General features: G+C 27.5%; 1 protein-coding gene across 4 annotated transcripts in view; it reads right to left on the bottom strand.

The window, feature by feature from the left end:
• LOC123296918 (protein phosphatase Slingshot) overlaps positions 1-26,861 on the bottom strand; it is a 247,644-nt gene that overhangs the window by 6,631 nt on the left and 214,152 nt on the right. For 2 of the 4 annotated variants that reach the window (XM_044878620.1, XM_044878619.1), the window contains exon 5: positions 24,785-24,850. In XM_044878620.1, the coding sequence (XP_044734555.1) occupies positions 24,785-24,850 (66 nt within the window). Of the gene's footprint in view, positions 1-4,184; positions 4,710-24,784; positions 24,851-26,388; positions 26,404-26,861 lie in introns of those variants that run through there. The other 2 variants (XM_044878622.1, XM_044878621.1) reach the window with 2 other exon arrangements.

Here is a 26,861-nt window from a genome sequence, read left to right as displayed (position 1 = left end):
TCAACATTGAGAGATATAACAGGTTTTGTACGACACGAAATGATTACTGCATTTTTATTATACTTTTATTGTTATTATATTAATCATACAATGTAAATAAGATACTCATTAATTAATATGTTTTTAGTATATTAGTACGGTTATTTTAGGTCAAAATTAAGGATAGAATTCGAAAACATATCGAATGCAGTGCTGTAATGGAAAATATGCGGCGGTATACAGCGTATATTACGGTATAAGGCGTACACCCTTTGGTTTGATCTGACAAATCAGCGTACAAATTTTTTAAGGGGTACGTACCCCTTTGAAAAAATCGAGAAAATCGGGAAAAAATTATTGTTTTGGAATTTGATGAAGCTCAGTGGATGGGGTAATTTTGATCCAAAAAGTATACAATTCAGGTTAATTTAATGATTGGATGCAGAGTTTCTGAGATATCGAAATATTTGGATCGATTTTAGTTCGTATCTTAAAAACTATTCGACCAGTCAACAAGTGCACCCGATTTTTGTACTTTTTGGGTCAAAATTACCCTATATACTGAGTTTTAACGAAATTGTAGATAAAAAAAATTTTCGATTTTTTGAAATTTTTTTAAGGGTCCCTTTGAAAAAATCGAGGGAATCGCAAAGGAAGTTTTTGTTTTGGAATTTGATGAAACTCATTACTCATTTGGGGTAATTATATTTGTCGATTAAGTAAGAGATTTCGATGCATTCTTATCATAATTCTATTAATCATATATTAAATAAATTAATTACCTTCGGCAATTAATATTGCGTAAACTAAAAACAGATAAAAATAATATTTAAGATAAGAGTTTCGGTTTCAAAACCTGAAATAATTGGACTATATATACGATTTTAATATATGTTGCATTGATTAATTTTTAACAAACCGGATTTTACATTTGAAAACTACTATGTTTAATTATTTTCAAAATTAAAAAATAATGAAATGATTATATATCTATAAATAGTTTATACAGTTAGCATATTAATAATATTTCTACTCTACGATTATATGAAGCTATCTTTTAAAGTAGGTATTATTTTTATGGTCTTTATATTATTAATTAATAATTATTTTATTAATTAACGGTAAATCTTTAAAATATTAATTAAATTGTGTCATGGTGTAAGCAATAGATAATAAATAGATCCATCTGTTGAACCTGAAGGTGTGAATAATGAATACTAAGTAAAGACTTGTAAAAATTTTGATAATTTAATTGTTGATAAATGGCTTCCACTCGCTTCTTCCTCGTTAACTTAAGTTAATAGAAAAGGGAGAATTTGTTACAATTCGATCAATATTTCAGTTATGTTATGCTATAATAATTTTTAATATCACTAACATTATTATATGCTTTATAATTTCGATTTTTACGAACTTGAAATTAATTAAGTACATGTGAAAGAAACATTCCGATTAATATTTTAACATTTTTAATCTCTATATATTATAAATGCGAAAGTAAGCATGTTTGTTTGTTTGTTACGCTTTCACGCTAAAACTAGCGATTGGTTTTTAATGAAACTGTACAGCAATATAGCCCATACTTCAGAATAACACATGAGATATAATTTATAAAGATATATTTAAAAAAAATAAAATTTAATCTGACATTTACTATTTTAAATTTTTACAGAAATCTGTAATTTATGGTTTAAAATGATGATTATAGATGGAGCAGATCTATAATCATCATTTCGAACTATAAATTAAAGTATTCTGTAAAAATTTAGAATAGTAAATGTCAAACGATTCATGGCCAACATTTCTGATATACTCAATGAATTATGACTATTTTATATATTTCACAATATTGAAAACTGTGCACATCAAGGAGGTGGAGGCTACAAAGCGGAGTTTATTACTTTTAAGCCCAGTGAAACGAGCGGGTATCAGCTAGTAGTTTATAAGTTGATAATATTGAAAGTTGAATATTTAAAATAGTAATATTATTATCTCATAAAACTTAAAGGAACTGTTATGGTAAGTAATTAATTAATTAGAAATAATAATAAAATTTATGATGTCATTGTAATTGTTAAATCATTCAACAATATTATTATTAAATATAATTTTATAGTCCAAGCTCCTGTGCCAGTAACAAAAACGTCATTCGTCTGAAAATAGAATGCTGAAAATATTAATAAAATATATTAAATACCACTTAGGATGTGTTTGTTACAGCTATGAAAGCTTGGACTGTAAATATTTATTAAAAAGAAAAATGATTCATATTTGAATTTGTATTATTATAAAAACAATGGATATGGTACTTAATATAACAAATATATGTAATGTCTATAATACGAATCAATTCAATGTAAAAATTTATTATAATTCTTAGATCCGGTTGAATAAAAGGTATTGTCAAAAATTATTTTTTACTTTTCAGAATATAGTTTTTGTGAAAAGCTAAACAAAATATTGTTAAACTATGAAAATATATTTGGTATATTTTGTTCATAAATATACATTCACTTTTTCACTTTTATCGGTTGTAGAAATACACCAAATTATAGAAGAAAATTTTTCTTTAATTATTGAAAATTCTAAGACACGTAGCGACATCCGTCCCTATACCTGTATGTTTAGTTTAAACTAGTATTTAATGAAAAAAAAACTCCTGTGAACCGCCACATGACGTCTATATACAGATTAATTTTAGAATGTATATTTCAATGAAAAATTGGAGTAGGGTGGTGCATACCCATTAAAAAGTTAGAATTTTTGAATTATTGTTTTTTTGAATTATTTTGAATTACCTAATTATTTTTTCAGTTCACTTTTCGAAATGAATTGAGCCATGTTTATTTGGCTATTCATTTCCATAGTAATTATTTATGTGTTAAAATTATATGTCATGCCTTTTTTAAACTGAATCGATTTTGAAGATCATCGCCAATTTTATATTTTTTTCGATTTTAAAAATTAAAATCGGTTCATCCGTCTAGGCGCTACGATGCCACAGGCCGACAAACACACAGATATACACACACATAGCGGTCAAACTTATAACACCCCTTTTTTAGTTCGGGGGTTAAAAAAACCTTTTTTCTGTATCATTAAAATTCCAATAAAATTTTGTACATAGACGTAATAAAGAGAAATACATATAAACTTACCACGCAAAAGAAATTTTTTTCAAAATGATTAAACAACCCACACTTTTAATACAATGTGAATAATATTATGTTTATTAATTTGCAAATCATTCCATTTACGTAATAGCATAGCACATAAATGTACATACTACTACCAAAAAGCCTACAGGGGAATATTTGTCAATATTTTTTTCTAGATCTATATTTGTACAGCGTTGTTCCTATGTTTGGTATGTTCCAAACCCATTTTTACATTCTAAGAATATGGAATGTAAAAAAAATAGATGCATATCCTGCATAATACAGGGTGCTTAATTTTATTTAATTGAATCGGAATTCAATCGGAATTAATTGGAAATTTTTTCTAATTAAATCCGATCCATTTCAATTAAATTATTGTGATTCTTACAGTTCTTTAAATGTTTTGACCTGCGCTCCCGCCAAAATGAAGAGTTGGGAACTGGGAAAAGACTGATCATCTTTAAGCTGTTAAACAGATTTTCATCAAGCATAGTCAATATTAGGCTGTTTTTGAAATGAAAAAACGCAATAAAATCAGTCTGTGTTTGGGAGCTACAATAGGACCAGCAAATAAATGAAAAGGCACTCAAACCTTCTTAACTAGGACAGTTAACTTGATCGACAGAGAAATAATAATCATACAACAAAATGAAAATTCTGTATAAATTATTTTGGAACAGGAGAAAAATGTTAATGCGAATCTTTACCATATTAAAGCTTGTAGTAAAGAGGGAACTACCATCAAAAAGTTTCCTTGAATTGATTTTCTTATAAAATTTTTTATAAAATATCTTATAAACAAATGCTTTATAAACTCGAAATATGCATAACTTATAAATCATGGAAAAATAATTTTTCAATTCAATAATGCGCAATACTTCCCTCTTTCCCCTTTCTAGCATCAAATACTAAGTATATATACGGAAAAGGATCCATTGTTATAAACCCTACAACTTTTATTTAACACATTTGATTCCAGGGAAAAATTGAATAATATATGGCTTTCCCACTGCATTAATGTAATCTTGAATTTGTTTTAAAGCTCACCTCTCAAAAGGAACCCATATTGGCCATATTGATGATACACCTCGTCCACAATTGTTATACTTTTTCGCACTAAATTTCATAAATCGATTCACAACCATTATGGAGCGGGTATCATTCAAGGATACAATAAATCACAAGGCACTAATTACTTTGGTTACAACAGTTATACTTTCAGATTTATCAATAAAAAAACAATAAATAAATAAATAAAACACTCTGAAAGCTGGGAACCAAGAAACAAAAACACTTATTAACGCACAAAAAACACTATTTTGTTGGGGCACGCAACAAACCACTGGGGCAACAAACAATCCCCAATCACTCTCCTTCGTTTACATCGGTCGGTGGTCGATACTAAATTGAAACAATCTACTGTTTGTTGGATGATCAAATAACCAAACATAGGATGCTGAAAAAAAAAACCTGTTCGACATTGAGGTTTCCAAACAAGGTAACACTACAAGATATTCGCTTCTCAATGGTCTTATATGTACACATACATGAGATACTGTGTAGTGTGTTTTATATTAAAAACTTTTTATGTACACAGATTATCTACATATTAAACACAGTATTTTATAATAGAAAAAGAATAAATAAATACTGTTTTATTCATATAAGAATGAGATAATTTGATTTGTTGTCAATAATGAAGGACAGTTAGATGTATTACGTATATTCACGATAAAGATGCCTATCAATAATCTTTGGAATTTTTATGATTTTCATGACGCACTTTAAAATTCTCCACGGAAAATCCTTAGAAAATGATTTTCCGAATACCATATATGTAAGTAAAAAAATTCTACGAAAAAAATCACTTCCAGATATATTCAATTTTAATTGACACTAAAAAAACAAAATTGTCTTTTTTATATGTTTGTTTATCCCGTCTCTTTTCTTCTCAATGCGAAAGAACAACTTCAATGCAATCGTCTTAACAATTTGTCTTTATTTTTAACCGACTTCAAAAATATACGTATTGGATTGTGATTAATTAGTAACACTATTAAATTAAAATAGTTTTTTACAATCACACTACAATAACTTTTATGCAAGAAATGCTCATAAAGTTTTATGGTTTGTTATTAATAAATTGATAACACTTTAAGTTAAAATAATTTTAATTGATTTAAAAAATCAGAAAAGTATTTTTAATGCTTGTCCAAAGGTCCAAAACCGGTAAAATTGACTTTAAAACACAAAATACGCCTCTCTTTAATAATATATGGAAATAACAATATGTTATTACAATTTTTCAATTTTTAACCGATTCCAGTTATATGTGGTTTGTGGTTAATTAGCATCACTATCAAAATTGTTTATTAGCACGGAAATACTTATTTTGATAACACTTATCACCAAATAAACAAAATAAGAGTGGTAAATAAAAAATACTCGTAATTAGTTTTTCCCTGACTGAGATCTAAACTTGGACTGAACTGAGAGATGTATTTTTTAAACTGGAGTGCATTTATTTTTTTTTATTATTAAGTAATAGAAAAACAGACCAACCACGGACTGAGTGGTGTGTTTGGTTGAATCATATTTTATTATTAAAATTATATTCATATAAATAATTATAGTTTGTTCACATACAGTTGACGATTTCAATATCCTTATGTAGTGAACAGCGTATAAACATTTTATATGGAATATGGAAAAAGGTTTTAATTTTTTTCTTTGTCATAATTATAATAAATTGTTCAAGTATGAAGACATTTCAAACGACCAGGATTGTTTAAATTATGATATTAAATGACTTACTTAGCGAATAAATGGTATTATATTTTACCAAGGGCGTTTCCAGGACCATCTAGGCTGCGAGCAGATAAAATTTATAGTTGTAATTGTAAACCGGCCGAGCGATTAAAAGCAATAACGTTGAATCGTTTGACTACTTAGACTTGCAGGTTGCGGATTTGAATCCAGGCAGCGGTAGTCTTATTAATTATAATTAATGGGGCGGTAAGAACGAAGTAACCGACTCCTCCAGACTAAAATGAATTTATAATTTTATAATCATTCTAGTTTTATCTTATTTAAAATATGGTTACGTCTAGTTGCAGTAAAGTAAAATAAAGTAAATTGAAAAATACTTAAGGTATTACCAGCATGGTATTTGCAGTTTCTATGTTAAAGCAATGGTACAATTTTTTTTTCGACAGAATTTAACGAAAAATTAAATTTAAGAATTTAATAATGCTTACTATTAATTCCCAAAGTTTCAGAAATTTTGACCGTTTAAAATGGGAAATAATTATGCCAACGTCCCAATTTCGATCAATTTACGTCAAAATTAATATCTCGAAAGTGAAAATTAATTTCTAAATTTTTTTTTAAGAATTGTATTGTATAACCATTTTTTTCTACTTTTTCTTCAATATATAATAATATCATAAAAAATAGTTGGAGAGACCGGACATTTTACATGCTTTAAATGGGACATGAACCTCAAAATCGCGAACTTTGTCTTTAAATATCTCGCGATCTAAACGGTAAAAAATTATGAAATTTTAGGAATTCATAAATAAAGCTATTATAAACCCGAGAAAAAAAATTCGGCCAAATCTGTCGAAAAGTGATTTCATGCTGGTACTACCTTAACGGCTTTAAATTTCATATTTCTTTTTTTGATAGCCTTATAAAAAGTATATAACAAAAAGCAGTATATAATTTTGGTAAGGATTCCTAAAAATTAATTTTACATATCCGGACATACTCACAATATACATGTAAACAAGTAGTGGGCAGTGTTCTTAATAACATTACCGACCATATTTACTTAATTAAGTAGAATAATTCATTAATTATTTGGAATTTATGTAACTTTATTTTTTATATGTTATTAAAAATAAACCAGTCTCAAAATATTGTTTATTGTTAATATTATGAATTATTATATGCATGGATGTATGGTAAATTAAGTTTGTAAATTTTGATTAGCTAGTCACTTCCTGACATGTGTCTTTTTATTTTATTAATTTAAAAGATCCGTGTGTGTTCTTATTTAATATTAGCTACTCAAACATGAAAATATTTAAAATTATAAGAACAACTAATTCAGGAAGCTGTGGACAAAAAGCAGTATGCCTTAAACTACACTGTAAAAAAGTACTAAATGCAAGAATGTTCTAAACATGGTAGAAATGTGATGAAAAAGATCTAATAAAGTACCAGTTTGAAGAACCTCTCTTTGCATTTATTAACGATATCTACAATAGATGAATCGATTTTAATACGGCTTTCGAAGGCTGGTAATCTCAGTTGTTTAACTGTAATTAATGAATATTCGATCAGCCCATTTATTTGGTCTACATGTGTAAAGCTCGGATGATCATTTGAAAGAATTAGGAAGAGAAAAAGCCTTATTTTTTGTGTTTCTTATTTAACAATATATTATTTCCTTGCGCTTCCACCATAAAAAACAAGAATTGAAAGTGAAACAAAAAAGATGTTTGTCGAGGCTGTTAACAAATTTTGCAATTTTCATTTCTTGAGACTAGTTCGTATGAAGCTTAAATGTATTTGCCTAGGTTAAGATTATATTGGCTGTCCACGAAGGACACACTTAGGCAATAGAGCCCATTGTGATGCCATATATTTTACCACCTTTCCGATGATAATTTAATTTATTAGCTCCTCAATTATTTTGAGAGACTAATTGCACCTCCTTCGTGCATAAACTATGCACTACTCCAGCCCATCACAACTATTAATTTTTTGTTGTTGTGACGGCGGGAATCGAACCCCCTACCCTAGGCATAACGCGAACAGTAATGGTTACGCTTTAACCAAATGAGCAACTAAGAAAATGATTGTAGTTTCTAGAAAAATTTACAGGTGATTTTCATCGTTCAAATTAATTTTCAAACTTGAAGCAGATGGTTTATAAATGCTCAATCGTCCATATCAAAATCAATCTTTATAAAAGAAATCAACTTCAATCGCGATTAAATAAAGCAGTTTTCAAACAAAATAGTGTCCCAATAACCAAATCCATACAAGTTTTTTTATCATGGCCAAACCAAAAACACAATGATTTGGTTTGTTTTTATGATACAATTAAAGTATAATATCCTCAATCCATTATTAAAACTTGATATATTTATCTTGATATTTTATAAAGTTGACATAAAAAAGTTGTTGAATTTCCTTTCAAAACAACATCAAGAAACCAAACCAGGCACAGATCGATGTCGTTTCTAATAATGAATGAAGCTGATCATTCTACTACATACACACTACATCTCTCCCCCCCCCCCCCCGCTTTATTATCTATATAATGGACACATTGTATACATAATATAAAACCGTATATCTTTAGCAAACGCATTGCTGATCCATATAAGGTTTTGCTCATTCGTTGTTGAATCGAAAACAATAATAATTGTTAACGGTATCGATACACAACAGCGCCGATTCAAGCTATATATTCCACATGTGACTGTTTTACTAATGTTTTGGAATAATATTTGTTGAAAAAAAAACAACGTTTTGTTTCTTTCCATTCATGTCTTCGCTTATATGTCCATAAAACTGTGATGGTGGTATTAGCTTGTGTTTGTATATGTATTATTTAACATCCAACAATATTGCCAACTGTTTTTAGAAGAAACAAGTTTTCATTATTCTCTGGTAAGGTGGTGTTTGTTGTGTATTTGCTAACTTACTTCTTTAGCTTTGCTGTTCAATTGTTTATACCACTAATTCAACATTTTATGTGAAAACTTTACCATGTTTAGTATTGTTATTTTATTTATTTTATGGATGGAGACTTTATATTAAGAGTATATGGTGATATTGTTCTTTTTATCTTGGTGTAGTACTATGAGTGTCGATAGTAAAGGAAAGTGCTGTTAGGGTTTCATAAAACTATCTTTTCCAACTTACACTCAAGGCTCATAGTGTATATACTAGTGTACAAAGAAGAGCATACTTTATGAGTTTATACTCATCATTTCGTCTTGCTATGTCCCAAGTCCATACAAAGCCTTATCAACATTATATAGGAATGTAGTGTCCGTTTGTTTTGGTATAAATGCTGTTTTTGTTTTGTTTTGTTTTGATACTCCTTGGTAATGAAAATTCTTAAAAACTTCTACAAAATTTGTTATGTAATTTCCCTGTTAAGCTAGTCAAACTCTACATTCAAATCGCAAAACGCGATGTAAAGCTGCTCTTTTGGTATGTTATTTGGGCCTCTTAGGAGAGTGTGAACGTTTTGAAAACAAAAAAAGGTGTGCTACCTACGATATCTGTGAAAAACTACTAAATTTTTTTATTTTTTTTCAGTTTTTGCAGTTCATTTAAAAAATTATGAGCTTTCGACATTAGTTATAGGTACAACTAATGTCGAAAGCTCATAGTTTTTTTAATTTTGAAAGAATATTCAATTAGAAGCATTCGAACTGCAAGATAACATAGCGACTTATTATTTTTTCCTTAAATATGCAAATAAAATGAAACTTTTAATCCTTTTATTAAAATGTCAAAATATACAGAAAGCTTTAATGATTTCCTATCATAAACATAGAACATTCCAAAGTTTAAATTGGTAGTTAATTTTCATAGCAAACTTTAAGCAAGCAATTAAATATATTTAATAACATAACTGGAGTTCAGGATGCCACCGTCATTTATTTTCTTTCCACTTTAAAGGTAATGTAGGAAATGTGTGAAAATTGTTACTGTTATCATATTTATACTGGGTGTCTCTAAAAGATCTGTACAGCTCACCACGAGATATAGCTAAATAAAATAAAATAAGTCGATTTACTATCCTAATTTATCCTAATGTTGAAATTTTGAAATCGTTTTTTGTATTTTCCAATCTAGTCGGTTCGATCGTTTAGGAGTTAAGATGCCACTGAGAAACACACAGACGCACAGATAAACACTTTAAACTTAGAACACTCCTTCTTAAATCAATATCAAAGAGATGGTCAAGAACATCAGATTAGATGAAAATGATACTTAGAGAGCTATCATTTTTTGGGAAAAATTTTAATTGAAATAAAAATTTCAATTGAATTTGTTCTTTTGAATTATTGTTTTAAATTACCTAATTATTTTACCATTTCACTTTTCGAAATGAATTGAACCAGGTTTATTTGACCATTCATTTCCATAGTAATTATTTATGTCATGTCTTTCCGAACTGAATCGATTTTGAAGATCATCGCCAATTTTTTAGTTTTTTCGGATACGGAAACCTAAGCTCGCGCTTGCAACATAGCTAACACTCTTCGTTAAATTACCTTTCAAATGAAACCAAAAAAATTAAAATCCGCCACAGACAGACAAACACACAGAGACACACACACATACCAGTCAAACTTAGAACACCCATTTTTTTAGTTCGGGGGTTAAAAATACCTTATAAAAAATAACTTAATATGTTAACCTCCTGGTTCATAAAAACTTAGAAATAATATAATTTTATTATAATACATCTTGTTATCACCAGTTATTAAAAATTTATGAACATAATGTTAAAATTAATTAACAACAAAATATAATAAGGAAATAATATAAAAGTATATACATTTATACATCTTATATTTATGGAATTGATGTGATGTTCAGTTTTTTTTCTTGTTAACCATATTTAGAGATAAGTGACAACTAAAGAGTCATCCTACAAAATAATTTATGTAAATTTAAAGTCAACATTTCACTACATACATTTTATAACTATGCTCTATGGTGGAAGTAAATATTCATATGAAAAGACTTTTAAATTTCCTTAAAGTTGAAAATAACAACTGCAACTTTGTATGTGCATTTAATAACTTTAATAGCAATTATTCTATGAGTGCCATGTAACCTCCATACACAAACTTAAATCTATAAGAGAATTATTTATTATTTACATCATTGAGAACTCAATTTTGGCTGTATCATCAAATCAGAAGAAGGTGCAATTAATCCATTACTTTTCCATTCTTCTATTAAAAGATCGGCCAAAACAACCTTTTGCCTTAAAATGATAAACATTGAATTTTTACTCCATTTAAGAAAATAAAAATTGGAGTAAAAAATATTAAAATATCTTCAGGCCTATAAAAGATTATGTACGAGGGGTTGTTTTGAGAAATTAAGTTCCACTTCTGGTTATCTAGAATTTAATTTAAGTTATTTAATTCTATAGTTACGCATAATTTCATGTGATGCATGAAAATTTGATTTAAATTTTAAGTGTTTTCTTTCAGTAACCGAAAATTATAAAACTAATTTAAAACATTCAGCTCAGTTGAAAGCTTAACGCAACACTTTTAGATACAATATACAACCTATCAGTAATTACGATATACAGAGGTTTCGTCTGGTATACAGAGATAAGAATGAAAATCTCCATTTGCAGTTTTATACGAGTAAATAGTTTTCTTGATATTCAATATAAAGATAAGGAAATCATAAACTGTATTTGAGTATATGATTTTCTTCTATATGGGTCAGTTTCAGAATAAAAATTTCTAAGTTTATTTATAATTAGTTAATGAAAAGGATTGATTTGTGCTTGAGTGATATTCATAGTCGTTTCTACGACAAGACATCTGCCGTAAATAATTCTCGATTTTTGAAGGAACAATAATAATCTGACAAACTTAATCAACAAGTGACAAAATTTAAAACACCCCCGACAAATTTTTCGACTACGGAATCCTAAACTTGCAATTTTAACATATCTAAGAACACTCTCCATTAAATTATTTTTTAAACGAAACAAAAAAAACAAAATCCGTTCATCCGTTGAGGCGCTTCGATGCCACAGGCAGAGAGACAGACACACACATATTGCGGTCAAACTTATAACACCCCTTTTTTTGGGTCGAAGGTTAAAAATTGTTCCCGATGTCCATGGCCCCTTTAAAAGTCCCCTTTATGATATTATATCTATTCATTGATAAATTTCCTTTTTCACGTACGATTTAGTTGAAAATCTAGTGAATTTGGGATCTTATGCACTGGCAAACTGTAATTCTATTGTCTTTGGCCTTTAAAGAACCTTAGTTGGAAACATCAATATTTCTTTCTGTTGAACTAAATGAACCTCGAAAGAGTGCGTCCTTGATTGTGACGTAGATTATACTGATTACAGATAAATTCAAATTAAGTAAATCGTTTAAACTAATATTTAAACTTTGCTATTATAAACATGGCTATCTATTAAGGCTAAACACAGAATATATATAAATATACAGAAGAGAATAAGAATAATATTTATTATAAAATGAGACCAACATTATAAACTACATTATTTAGTCTTAAACATCCACTAAGTACAATAATACCACACACAACGAGAACGCATGCGTTCTTTTATTTTATTATTTTATTCATTTACATTGACTATTTTCAAATGGTCACCCATTATTTATTCATCAGAATATAAAGACTACCATACGAATAGTAAGTATTAGATAAACTTTAGTGTATTTAAAAAAAAAAGCTGTCGGCAGAATCGCGATTATTTTGTTCCATTCAACCAAGAAGGAAGAGTGCACCTATACCTATATATGTAGTAGGTAGGTAGTACTTTTATCTCCTAATGTAGCCACCAGCAAAGCAATGAAGTTAACAGACAATGATCGTTGTGTTTTGTTAAAATTATATACTTCTTGTATGTAAGTTTTTCATTTATATTTTATCTTGGTTTTAAACGGTTTTAGGATTCAGTGCTCATTTGAAAAAAACTATATACAATGTTGTCGTTAGACAATATCAATGAAGTCTCATGATATGAATCTAGCCATGATGCAATCCCCTCCTTGTCCACCGACTGGTATCTTAGCTATGCAATTGAAACTTCCCTCAACGAACGCCATCAACAATAGCAAGGTATCCTTTTATTTTGCGGTTGTTACCCAGGATTCCAAAACCATGTTGCTCTGAGCCACGACAAATGCATCAGTAAGATGTGTAAGATGTTAAAAAAAATCGAGGACGTAGCACAAAACTCATTGGTAAAATTCAAATTCGCAGAAGAACAATTCACTTTCTTTTATAAGAATGGTTCGGAGTAAATAATCTCAAGAACTAGAAGAATTTCAGACTAGGATCTGATGGTCAATTCGTTTGTATTTTTATTATAGGAATAACATAATTAATTAAATAACAAAGGATGGTTTGATAAGAAAGTCTAAAAAGAGAAAAAATTACTGAGAAAAGATATTTCGGAAAAGAAAAATTTGTAATTGAAAGACCAACATCCTTTATACCACATTTTCGCTAAGCCGTTAATCAGAGAATATAAATTAAATAAAAACTTGTGAAAATTTTCGTACTTTTGCAAGGGATTTCACGTTACTGTCTATATGTAATTTTTCGTGTATTTAGAAATCACTAAAATAGAAATGTTCTAAATACCTTCAATTTCTGATTTAAATTATGTTTCAAATAGTTAAAGAGACGGTATAAGGTCGATTTTCGATAACTAGATAAGATATATTTTTATGAAATTTTATTTCTTGTCTATCGAAAAGTGTTCATGACTATTTTAAATTAAATTAATTTTAATTATTTTTTTTATAACGGTTTTTGAAAGCAATGTTATACCATCATTTTCGTAATTCAATTATCTCTCTTCTGATACACCAATTCCGATTGGCTAAAAAAGGTAATTTAATCACGAAAATAATGGTATAGGCTTGCTTGCCGTTGAAATTTTCGCTATGAAAAGAAAATTGATTAAAATTTATTTAATAAAAAATCAATCAATCAATTACATTTCATAAAAAATATGTCACATCTAGTTACCGAGTCCTCTACTAAAAGATTATGAAATGTAGTTTTGAAACGCGACAATATGGAAAATTAAATTTCAAGTTTTTGTTAAAGCAATGTTTTTATATTGAATTTTCTTCTGTAATTTCGCAAAATTGCATATATTTCTAAAAATATATTTACTATCGAATTTGTTATAGAACTTAGAAATTATAAATTAACTACGAAACCTTACACATTGTGCAACTTTCTACACGCACTTAGAAAATTTTGTTCAATTCACAATGAAAGTGGTATGTATAATAATACAATAATATACATATTTTACAAACATACATTTGCAAACAAATAGCCAACCTTTTAGCCTATATCTTTAAGCCTAAGTTAAAGGTATATAAAGTTAATTCACAATAATACCAACATAATAAATATACACACACACTTAAAACCACCATTGAGAGTATATTGAATAAATGCATAATAAATAATATTATTTTATTGAACAAATTGATATCATGTACAAATTAAATTCATTCGCTTTATTTTTAATGTGACTGTGGCTGGTCTGTGAATTGTTTGTGTGTAAAGCAGCGCAGCACAGCGCAACAAGAGTCAGAGTCCCATTAATGTGTCATTCATTTTCAATAGTGCATTCAAATTTAAATTTAAATGTTTATATTGTAAAACGGAATTGTTGGAAAGTTATTGATTATTGTTTGTTGATTTGTGTTTAATCGAATGTAATCAATATAATTTGTTTATTTATGACTCAATGATTGGATCGAACGAAGTAAAATGGGTTGAATCGAAGAAGCTTTATTATAAATGTTCATTGAAGAAATATCTTTTCGAAGTGAATAGTTATCGTAATCGTATTATACCAAGATTAAATAATTCGTAAAATTGTACAATTAATGAGTCGTTAAAGAAAAGTCAACAAGTTTTGAAAGTAAAGGCTTTTTGTTTTTTAAATAATATTAAAATCATAATTTAAGAAAACCACCGATACAAAATCACTTTTCGGCATAAAAAGTAAGTGGAATGATTGGGTAATTAACAACACTTCATAGATACTATTTGAACTGAAATATCAATGTTCAAGGCTCTATCCTAATTTTGAGGCATTGTAGAGGAGCAAACCTTGTAATATATCGAAAAAAAAATTTCCCTAATAATTTTCATAACTGTCTAGATTTTCTTGAATTATGGCTAAAAAACTCTCAATTAAGTCACTTTTCAATATATAAAAAATTCAGAAAGGAAGGCTGTTTTGGAAATAGCTTGCTTTTTTTTAGTATAAATCAAAAAGTAAAAAATAATCGAATAATTTAAAGTAATTAAGATAGTCAAATTAGAGAGAAGCAACCTCCGTTTTATTTTACAATTACTTTCTTTACTTTTTCTTAAAACAATAAAAAAATTTTAAAAACTAAGACAAAATTAGTATATTAATATAATGATCTATTCATTTTAACAAACTTTTCCCGAAGCTTGAATCAAAACTGTATTTTGTATATAGCGTAATTTCAAATTATATTTTAAAGTATCATAAAGAATAGTTCAAAGTTTCAAATCGAAACAATATTAAGAGGTGGGTGAAAATAATTTGTACGGTAAATTATTACCTTTTTTGTATAAGCGCAGTGAAATAGTATTAGCAGTTTAGAAGCGAAGTGAAACAGAAATAGATATCATAATATTTCAGACGCTCCCATTTTGAAAATAAGAGTCATCAAACATAGCTAATATTAGGAATACTTAGGATTATTCCGATTAAACCAGCTTTCAATTTAAAGAAATCGCATAGTGTAAATTTTATTTTATTTTCTACACAACTATCCTAAGTAAAAATTAAAATTTCATTATGGCTAATATTAATCGAGATACTCTGTTCTCTATCTTTCTCCTTCAGGTTAGGTACATTAGATTTAAAAGCTATGAGGAAACATTATCCTTAAAATTTTATGCTTTATATCACTCTATTTATTTATTTTTATCTTCTAAAGCGCCATTTTTGGAAAACACGTTAAAAAAACATTTTTTGCCTTTTTTGAATGTTTCTTCTATTTCTTACGTTTTCCTAGACCTTACTTGAACATTTTATTTTAGTTCTTGATGAGTTAATTTTCGCAAGTTTTAAACTAAAGATTGAACTGATTAATTAACAAAGTAAAAAAAAAAAAATGCATGAAACTCGATCATTGAAAATTAAATATATCCGCTAGTCAAAAATGTTATTGGTTACTTATTTTATTGAAAACAATTTAATTTAAATTAAATTGCTTAAATTTTAAACAGATATTAAGATATTGATGCAGAGATATTCCTTAATCATTCTATGTTACATTGCTACATAATAAATAACAAACGCATTTAAAAAAAGTTCCCAACGGTAAATATTAACAACAACTCTAACCAAAATATAATCGTGCATAACAAAAAAACAAAAAAACATACACAAAAAATTCTATATGGAGATATATTTACAAACGAGACTAAATAATTTTTCAAAACAGACATAACACAAATAAAAATAAATAAACAATCGAGTAACGACTGCGTTTGGTAACCATATTTAGTAAAACCACCCTAGTGAGAATAAAATATATCTTTATAAGACGAAAGAAGTGTAATATGCCGTGGGAAACTTTTCAGGATTGCAAACTTTATTACAATTCATCATAATATAAATACCTTATACCTATACCTAGAGAACGAGCCAAGCCAGCTCTCAGGAGTTTATCTCCTTTAGATTTTATATATTACGTAGTGTCACAACTGTTATATAGAGTAAGTATTATACAACCTATACAACGTATTTACTAGGACTGACAGGTCATTTTTGTTCAATATTTTATTTACACTAAGAAATATAATTTAAAGCTAGAGAAATGTCAAATTGTTTTGTTTTTATGTTCTCTAGTAACAGAAACTAGAATATTTTACAACCACAAAGAACAATCTCCATAAATATGTAAAAATTTCTAGTAAAAAGTGAACAATATTCTGACTTTCTTTTATTACTTTTTGTTTTTGTTTACTTTTAATCATGTATACGATATTTATTTACATCAAGGTCTCTGGATTATAATTGATTTTTAATATGATACGTACAGCGTAAACTAAATATTGACAAATTTCTTATCTAGTAATCTTAATTAAAGATAATTGAAGAAAATACACTCGAACCAGGACTCGAACCCAGACTACTTGGATTCATGTTTACTTTTTGTTTTGTTTACTTTTAATCATGTATACGATATTTATTTACATGATGGTCTCTCGATTATAATTGATGAGTTTTAATATGATACACACAGCATAAACTAAATATTGACAAATATTTTGTCTAGTAATTTTAATTAAAGAGAATTGAAAAAACTTTATTTGAATATAATAAGCTATCTAATAAAAATTGCATATCTAAGTAGAATAAATATTTCCAAAAAATGTTAGCTTAAACATTAGTCTCTATACTGCCCAAATTTCTATAATATTGGACACTTTACAGAGTCCGGTTTAAGGCCATTATCCGGATGTTGATTCTTTCGATAAAATTTGAAAATGTGCCAGAACAGATGGCAATATCCGAAATCAAAATTAAAATCGGTTGATAAACATAAAAGATATAAGCAACTAATTAATTTTTTCTACTTATTCTTGCAAAACAACTTTTATTATGTAATTTCCATGGAAATTTCAGGATATGTAATTTTCATGGAAATTGCAGGTTATGACGTCACCAAGTGTTATATATATTATTATCATTTATGCATCTTATCCAACGATAACGAACGTCCTTTGAAGCAATACAAAAATTTTAGGACAAAGGGCCATTATTTCAGGATTTTATTCTGAGCTATATCTTGGAACTTGTACGACGAAAGTAAACATGGCAAACGTCTCGATAAAAAGTTTACTCTCGAAAAACTAAAATTATTTATAATAAAGTGTGTTGTTCGCCTGGAGCCACATTTAAATTATATAATTCGTAATTGTCCAATATAAAATTTATATAATCTGCATTTAAGCCGTATTAAAGCAAAAAACACCTACATAGTTTTTCAATTATAATAAGGCTTAAAATATTATTATTCGAAAACAATTCCCTGAAGATATACATCGTTTACAGCATTACTGCATAGGTATGCTTTATAATAAAGTGTAATCTTGTTAACCTGGTTAACCTGTTAATCTCAATATAAAATCCACTGCAACAGAACACATACAACATATAATACACACAAGTTGTCCTAGCCCAATATGGTCCGTCTGGTTTGTTGTCAAACATAAGGGTGACATTAACTACAAACCATTAACAAACTATCTATTTTTATTTAACATACAGTCAACATAATAAACGTATCTTTATTTAAAAATGTTTTGCAAAAGAAGACGAGGCTTTTTGTTTTTTTGTAAATTTTAGCTTGGGATTATTCTTGTTTTATCCTAATCCATATAGTAGGAGAATTGATTATAGTAGGTCCTCCCTAGTAATATACAAAAAATTTTAAAAAGGGCCAGTTAAGGCGATAGTTTTTTAATGCACTATTTTGAGAAATTTAGGATTAGTCTAAATTTTAAAGTTGATATTGTGATACCGTTGTTTTAGTCGGTAAAATTAGCTTGGAATTGCATTCTTATGAAAAATGGAAACCAAATTTTCATTGTATTTGTCCTATTTTCACATGGGAAGTCACCTGGGAATATTGTATATAAAAAAGTATTTTTATATGTATCTGTCTGTCTGCCTGACTGGTCTGTGGGGTCGTATCGCCTAAACGGATGAACCAATTTGGATTTCTTTCGTTTCGTTTGAAAGTATAGTCCCTAGTTTGTAACGCTTAAAAATATTGATGCTACGAACAAAATTTTGGTATAGGTGTTCATAAAATCACCTGATTAGTCCCGTTCCGGTTCTCCGCCCGTATGTCCGATTGTCTCTTTGACGACATGATAACTCCAAAACGAAAAAATATATTAACCGAAATTTTTATAGCGTGCTCAGGACGAAAAAAGTGAAGTTGAGTTTGTAAATGAGCAATTGGGTCTTGGATCCCCACTTGGATCTTAGAATGAATTTTGAGCAAAATCATGTTTTCGGTCATGTTAAAATGGGCTTAAACTAAGTTGTCATACAAATATATAAGAATTAAAATTCTATTGAATACCTACTGGAAAATTTATACCTCAAAAAGGTAATTATTATTCAAAAATTACGAAAAAAAAAGGAGAACCGTATATTTACGATTTTCTTAATATAATTTTCTTTAGCATTGTCAGGGAGAATTTACTATGGTCAGATTTTGGACCAATAGGTTATATTGTTATTGTGGTTTTTAATGTAACAATATTCTTCAGTTAAACAAGGCTACTATATACAGTTACCACATTTGGAAGAAACATCCATATTTGGGATTCGATACCGCTAACCTTATTTGTATTCTGTTGAAGAAAATTATATATATTTAAGATCCTTCTTCTTTTGCTTCTTCGCCCAAGGTTTAAATTATATACATATTCTTTATTTATGTTGTGATTTCAATTTGAATAATTTTATTCAGTTGAATATTTTCTGTTTACATGGAATCCATAACTTGCATTGCATCTCCATTCTTCTGATTTAATATCATATACAAGATTTTATTCAAATCTGAATTGTTGGCAGGATTGAAAAATTCCCTTGAGAATTTTCTAGATAACTTTAATATTTTAATTTTATTGACATTGGAATAGCTAACGAATATTTGTTTTCAGCAAAAAGCGAAATTTTTCAGATCCCTGTTATATAAGGATTCGGCCAAAAGTGTTTATAGAGGAAAAAGTTACCAAAATATACCCCAACCTTTTTTATCTTCTTTAAGATTATTTCTAAGATTATCTCCAAAATTTTATTCAAAATCAGGCAATAGTTTTTCTAAAAAGGTTTTTAGAAATACTTCCAAACGGAGTAGGCAATACACAGGTCAGGCTTTCTTGCAAAACTTATTTGTAGAATCGAATATTTGAGGAATTCAGGAGGTTAATAAAAAGGATGCTGACTATAGAGGGAATCGTGTTTCTAATCGTGTATCATCCCTACTATCATCTCATTATGTATCCCTACTATCACTCCTTAAATTATGTGAATTTCTGATTTAAATGAGTTTTATAAGAGAAGCTGATACTTAAGGAAATGGATCATTTTTGGATTCAGCATCCTAGTGTACATATATTTTTCCAAGAATATCCTACGCTTGTGAAAAATGTATTTGCTTTAAAAATTTTAAATGAAAACTATTAATTAAAACATATCTATATATGATTTTAAATATAATTATAGTTTATTTAATCATAGCGAAATGATTGCCGATTGAAAAATTTGTATTCATTAAAAGTTCTCTCTACCATACAAGGAGACGGAACGGGAATCAGCTCTATTATCGTTTATTTCAATATAAATTTATGAATTAAACAGAGAAAGGTCATCAAATAGTTTAAAATTAGATTTTCTATAACTCTATGTTCAATATACTGAATGGATATTATACATAAATGAAATACTTAATTTCATAGTACATTAAACAAAGATAATGATAGTAATTATCATTAAACTATTTCTTTTTATAATATGCCAATAGTATAGAAAAGTTCAACGTACATTTTAGAAAAAGTAAATAAATAGATCGATTTTTTTTTTAAATTTGTGGTCAGTTAGTTTTTAAATAATCTGAATTTTCTAACTTTTAAATACATTATTTTTGAATGAAATCAAGAAAAAAATTCAAATCATTGAACCTAAAAACCAAACCAACATACAAATAAAGCTCTGAATTCATTATTTATAAGCTCGGAAACTTTTTATGCCAAACTTTCGTAAAGAGCAGTTGTCGTTCTTTTATTACTTTTTGTTTTTGTTTACTTTTAATCATGTATACGATATTTATTTTCATCATGGTCTCTCGATTATAATTGATGATTTTTAATATTATACATACACCGTAAACTAAATATTGACAAATATCTTGTCTAGTAATCTTAATTAAAAAGAATTGAAAAAAATACACTCGGACTAGGACTCGAATCCTGACTTTCTTTATGGCTTCAAAAACCAATTAATAGACGACAAATGTCTAACAAACGACGAATGCATTCAAAATACTAAATTCTTTCATGCTTGCTATAACTTTCATGTCGATGATTAATCTATAATGGCTACCTAAAAGCGTGAAGGAAATTGTAGGAATTTTGGTAATTTTTTTTTGTTATTTTGGAGTTGTTTATATCTGATTCAACCCTATAGATCCAGTTAAAAAACAAGTATCAGATCGGTGTGTAAAAATAAATGATGTCTTTTAAATGAAAATAGTTCATGAAATAAACTAAAAGAATAAAATTGGATTGTGCCATATGCAAATTGTCTAATGACTGTTCAATTTCATAAATCAACTAATTGCTTCATGTTTTTATTAAACAGTTTTCAATACATGTGATGATATTTTAACCTAATTATAAAACTGAAATAACACCTTTTATTAAATTTGACCTTAAAATGTTACGATCGATAACCTATGTATATGGTATTGGTACAAAAATGTAATAATGGGTAATTATTTAAATGTCTCGTTTCGTTTCTGACATTATAAATCGCGTGATTGAACATCACCATCCATTCATTTGAACACATAACATCACACATTTCACAAAACGTCTCTATTGGAAATAATAATTCCTCTATGTTTTTGTATACATTTATGTATTTTTTTATACACGCTAAAAAAATCGAATAAGAATGGGTTCTTTTGACATCAAAAGGTTACGTACAGACAGTTGAAAGTACTAAGACAAAATTCTGAATAATTTAAAATAATATTGAAAAATAGTCTAAAACCTAGCCTAAAATGAATTATCACAGTTTAAATTTGTCTTTTGAAGGTATAAAAACTAAAATTAAGTTGAGTTTCTAATCCAGGTTGCCCTAAGCAATCAATTTGTCTCGAACAATTCTCAGCTTTTCCAAACAGTTGATACTTTTTTAATACAAGTGAAATCTACAAAATTTAAAAAATGGAACCCTAAATTCGAACTTGAAACGTACCTAAGAACACTCTCGGTTAAATTACATATTTCCTTTGAGACTTCTCCAAACTGAACCGATTTTGAGGATCATCGACTATTTTATCGTTTTTCCAGGTACGGAACCCACAACTTGCACTTAAAACATAGCTAAGAACACACCCCATTAAATCACCTCTCAACCATAACAAAAAAATCTAAATCGGTTCATTCGTTTGGGCGCTACCACAGACAGCCAGATAGGTCGACACACATAGCGGTCAAACTTATAACACCTTTTTTTTGATTCGGGGGGTTAAAAGAAGTGTTTCTTTAAAATCGCCGAAAATAAATTTATTTTTAACTTTTTGTTAAAAAATCATTAAAACAACCATGAAAGTAGTTAACGGCTTACACTAAAAAGGTACGTATTTTTCCCCACTTATGTTTGGAAAGCGTTTGATAAGCGAATTTAACGCAAATCCTTAGAAAGAAATTTTAAAATCCATTGGACAAAAACTGGATATCTTTTCATAAGGTATTGTGAGGCTGTGAGAAAAAGTTTAGACCATTAAAAAGCATTTTTCTAACACCAACACCTACAAAAGAACTCAAATTAACTAATTTTATGGGATTGTTCTGCCTAGAAACTCCAGTTATCGAAATTATTGTCGTTTGATTTGAAGTGAGTCGCTCCAAATTTTACCGGGGGACAATTTCATATGCACTTATTTTTATCGATGGACTAGATTTTGAACGGTGTTGATGTTGTGCATTTTCTTAAAATTTCTAATAAATTTTTGGAATTTTTAAAAGAATATGCCATCTGTGATAATGGCATTAACATTATAATTGCTTTAACAAAAACTGATTTCTTATGTTTTCATTAAAATTGTAAACGGAATCCTAGAAACATTTTGCAACGTAAATTTTTTTTCAAACGACACAATACAAAACATTTATAAAGTGCTTTTAAAAACACATCAATTTTGTTTTAATACAATAAGTGTTATTATGTTATGTTTTGTATAAAATTTTTTGAAGGTCTAAAATCTTATTCACTCATTACTTAGTACTTAAAATGTTTAGAACATGTAATATTTGTTATTTAGAACTTGAACAAAAAAAAGTACTCTATGCAATGTGTGTGTAAGTAATATGTCAGATGATTGATATGTCCATTTACCCCACTTATGAAAATTATGATTTTTATTTACATATTTTTAATAAATACTAGTCATTGTATTTTTAATAACTAATAACATTTAACATATATGTCATAATTTATTTATGTTTTAAAAATAAAACTTTTTGTTTTATTTTTACTAATTTTAAAAATGAAATACTATACACACGCGCAATTTAATATCACTGGGAGCACGTGGGTCAAGATTAATAATCATAATTTAAAAGCAAAATAGGTTTGCTTTAATAAAAATATATATTGAATAAATGCGAAATTCGTTTTATTCGACTTTTTCTCATCAAAGTTCTAGATCTAATTAGATTTCCCAACATTTTGGTGACTATTTGAATTCATGACAAATGGTCTATTTTAGAAAATGGAAAATCTTCCTATTCTGGCGCCTATAAAAATAAAATTAAGTAAATTCCAGCTTTAGGTAAGTGATTATATCCAAGAATAAAATGTACTTACAAATAAAATAATAATAATTTAACTAAAAATTAAGATAAAATTTACATAATTAATTTAGATAAAATTTTGATAAAAGCGAAGAAATAATAAAAAAAAATTTATGAAAAATAAATACATACAAATTATTTTAGCCTTCAAACCCATATCTTTCAAATTTAAAATTGATTACTATTATAAATTAAAATTAACAGAAAAAAAAGTTGATTGCATTGACATATAAGGAATCATCATAAAATGCAAATTTACAATTTTTGCTAAAAACTAAAATTCATGTTCAAATCAATATTTTTAAAATAAATGATGTCAATAAGTCAAGACTAATAGTTATTAATAAGTATTTAATGTAAGCAGTTATATAGAATCGTAAAATTTTTAAGAACAAACACATTGCAGCAATTAAAAAAGTCAATAAATATTTAATACGTTTGCCAAATTTTCTTAAATAATTATACGATAAAGTGAGTTATTATTTCAATGGTAAATTGTTTGTTTGAGTGACCTAATTAATTCAATTATAAAATTTGCTCTTCGCGATATTTGATTTGATTAAATCATTGATTACTACAAAAAAAAAAAAACATAAGTCAAAGTTATATTTATATTAATATAATTACGTTAAATGCCAAATATTCGCATTGACTTAAGGTAGTACATCGGTAATAGACTTTGCATTCAGAATTTAATGAAACTTGGCATAGTTGTCCATTATGATATCATAATTAACCAGTTAAATTTTTAGGGGCCTTCAGAGAACTGAAAATCTGAACGTCCAGTTTTGTGAAATAAAATAAAATCTGTGATTTTCCATAAGAATCAATGTTAAAATATTTTTAAAATATTTTTTTCAGTTCTCTGAAGGCCCCTAAAAATTTAACTGGTTAATTATGATATAATAATGGACAACTATGCCAAGTTTTATTAAATTCTGAATGCAAAGTCTATTACCGATATAATTACCTTAAATTTAAAATATAAAACTTTTTTGAACTCACTATGAAACAAACAATTCAACTCCTCAAATTTTCCCAATTTGAGGAATATTTATTAGAGAAAAGTCATTTGAATTTTTTGTGTATTTTAATAAAAAATTTCATTTGAGACACAATATTTCCGAAACTATTATTTTCTCACGAAATTTGCGTTCGTTAAAACTAAAAATTATATAAAATTGTTAACTTACCACATCGCTTGTACTGAAACAGGTTTAAATATATGCTGACTTCCACAAACACTAACACTGAACCCCCTGAAAAAAATAAAAATATAATTAGAAATCTTTTTCTCATCTTTAATAAGCCATATGTTTTTATTATAAGACACTGGCTTTAATAAATTGGCATAGATATTAAGGCCAAATGGGAATTAAGTGTAAATTTTTAAGACTTTTAAACTTAATTGCATTAATTATTATTTAAAAAAAATTAAATCATATTTCATGGTAAAATTTATTAATCTAAAGATTTTAGAAATGACCTTAAATAAATTTTATAATTTTTATTTTCAACTGTAAATATTTATTTAAAATAGTTTCAATAATATTCTAGGGCGTTTAGTTATTTTTCATAACTCACATCAAATATTAAAAATTTAATTTTCAAATACTTATGCACTAAAATGAAATTAAGATATAAAAATATAGTCTAAGAGACGGCATAAGACCTAACTTCAGTCATCCGATAATAAGATGAGATTTTTATGAAATTTTCTTGATTGACAAACACGCCTATGATAGATTTTCACACGATTTCCGTATTCGATATGACATTAATCTCACTTTATTTAAAATTTAAATAACAATGAACTGTAAATTAAACGGGAATTTTAATTAAACAAAACTTCACGTGTTCAATTATTTATTTATTAAATATTATAATTTCACGTTTTTAGTTATCGATACATCTTAATTTATCAAATTACGATAAAATTATTTTATTAATATTTAAAAACAAAAATTTATTTATTTTTAGAAAACCAATCATCTATGTCAATATTTTTCAAATATCCAACTTTTTTTAGTAGATTGGCCCCCACAACTTTTAATATAGCTTATCGCTTACATATCTTTAGGTAGGTATATTTTATATGAAAAGTAAAAAATCAGCAATCAAGACTGTTGAACTTTTTTATTTGAAAATAAATTTTAGCGGTAAATTCTGAGGCGATAAGAAGGGTTTCAATCCAGCCCAAATCAACTTAATCCAACTCATAAGTGAAACATAGCTAAAAACACTCTTCATTAAATTATCTTTCATCGAAACAAAAAAAAATCAAAATCGGTTCATTCGTTTAGGCGATACAATGCCACAGACAGGTAGACACACAAACAAAGCGGTCAAATTTATAACACAACTTTTTTTGCGCTGGGGTAAAAAATATTTTTCTCTGCAATGAAAATGGGTTTCTGTCGATGAAATTTTCCATCGAACTCAACTCTACGTTCGAAAGAAGTTACAAGCTAAATAATTGAAGTTTAAATTATTACCAAAGGTTTTTTATTGGTCTTTATGGATGGATTTAAGTCTTAAACAAATAGACAGACATGGATTAATAAAATCACTTTATGTAACTTATCAAAATTTTTACTTGGCAAATATTTGGAATGGTTCCAAAAAAATACACATAATCTAAATATTAAATTATTTAGATTAGTAAATGACATGATAACAGTATTTAATTCCATTATAATGAGGATACAAAATATACGCTCACCTCTTTCTCCAAAATTACGAATTTTCCATTCTTTGGACCCTATCAAAATCACTACGAGATAAAATCTGTGCTTACCCCTTTCTATAAAATTACGGATTTTCCATTCATTAGACCCTACCACAATCACACACAAAAAGCCGGTTCATGTTCACTTTTAATTTTACAGACTAGACTGAAGTATTAAACTCATTAACATCAAAGTATAAACTAATTAGCAATTAATTACAAAAATCAACAAATCACAATATTTTTATGTTTGGTCACTGATAAATACCTAAATCTATTGATGATAATATAGATAATATTTAATTTTGGTTGACATGAGATAAATATGTGATTTCAACCGTTTATTATTAAGTTATAAAACGTGGTGTTATAATTTAATATGTTCGTACACACATACAGATGCACACATATCTACGAGTACATAATATATCACACGTTGGCTGATCGCGTCGATGTTTTAGATACAAGATTCATAATAATAATAGTAAATCGTCTCTAATCATATATAAAAAGGGTTATCAAGTATGAAACAAAATGAGTAT

The sequence above is a fragment of the Chrysoperla carnea genome, chromosome 3, assembly GCF_905475395.1.
Source record: "Chrysoperla carnea chromosome 3, inChrCarn1.1, whole genome shotgun sequence".
Classification (NCBI taxonomy): Eukaryota; Metazoa; Arthropoda; class Insecta; order Neuroptera; family Chrysopidae; genus Chrysoperla; species Chrysoperla carnea.
The sequence above is the reverse complement of the archived record's forward strand: the minus strand, read 5'-3'. Positions and strand labels throughout refer to the sequence as shown.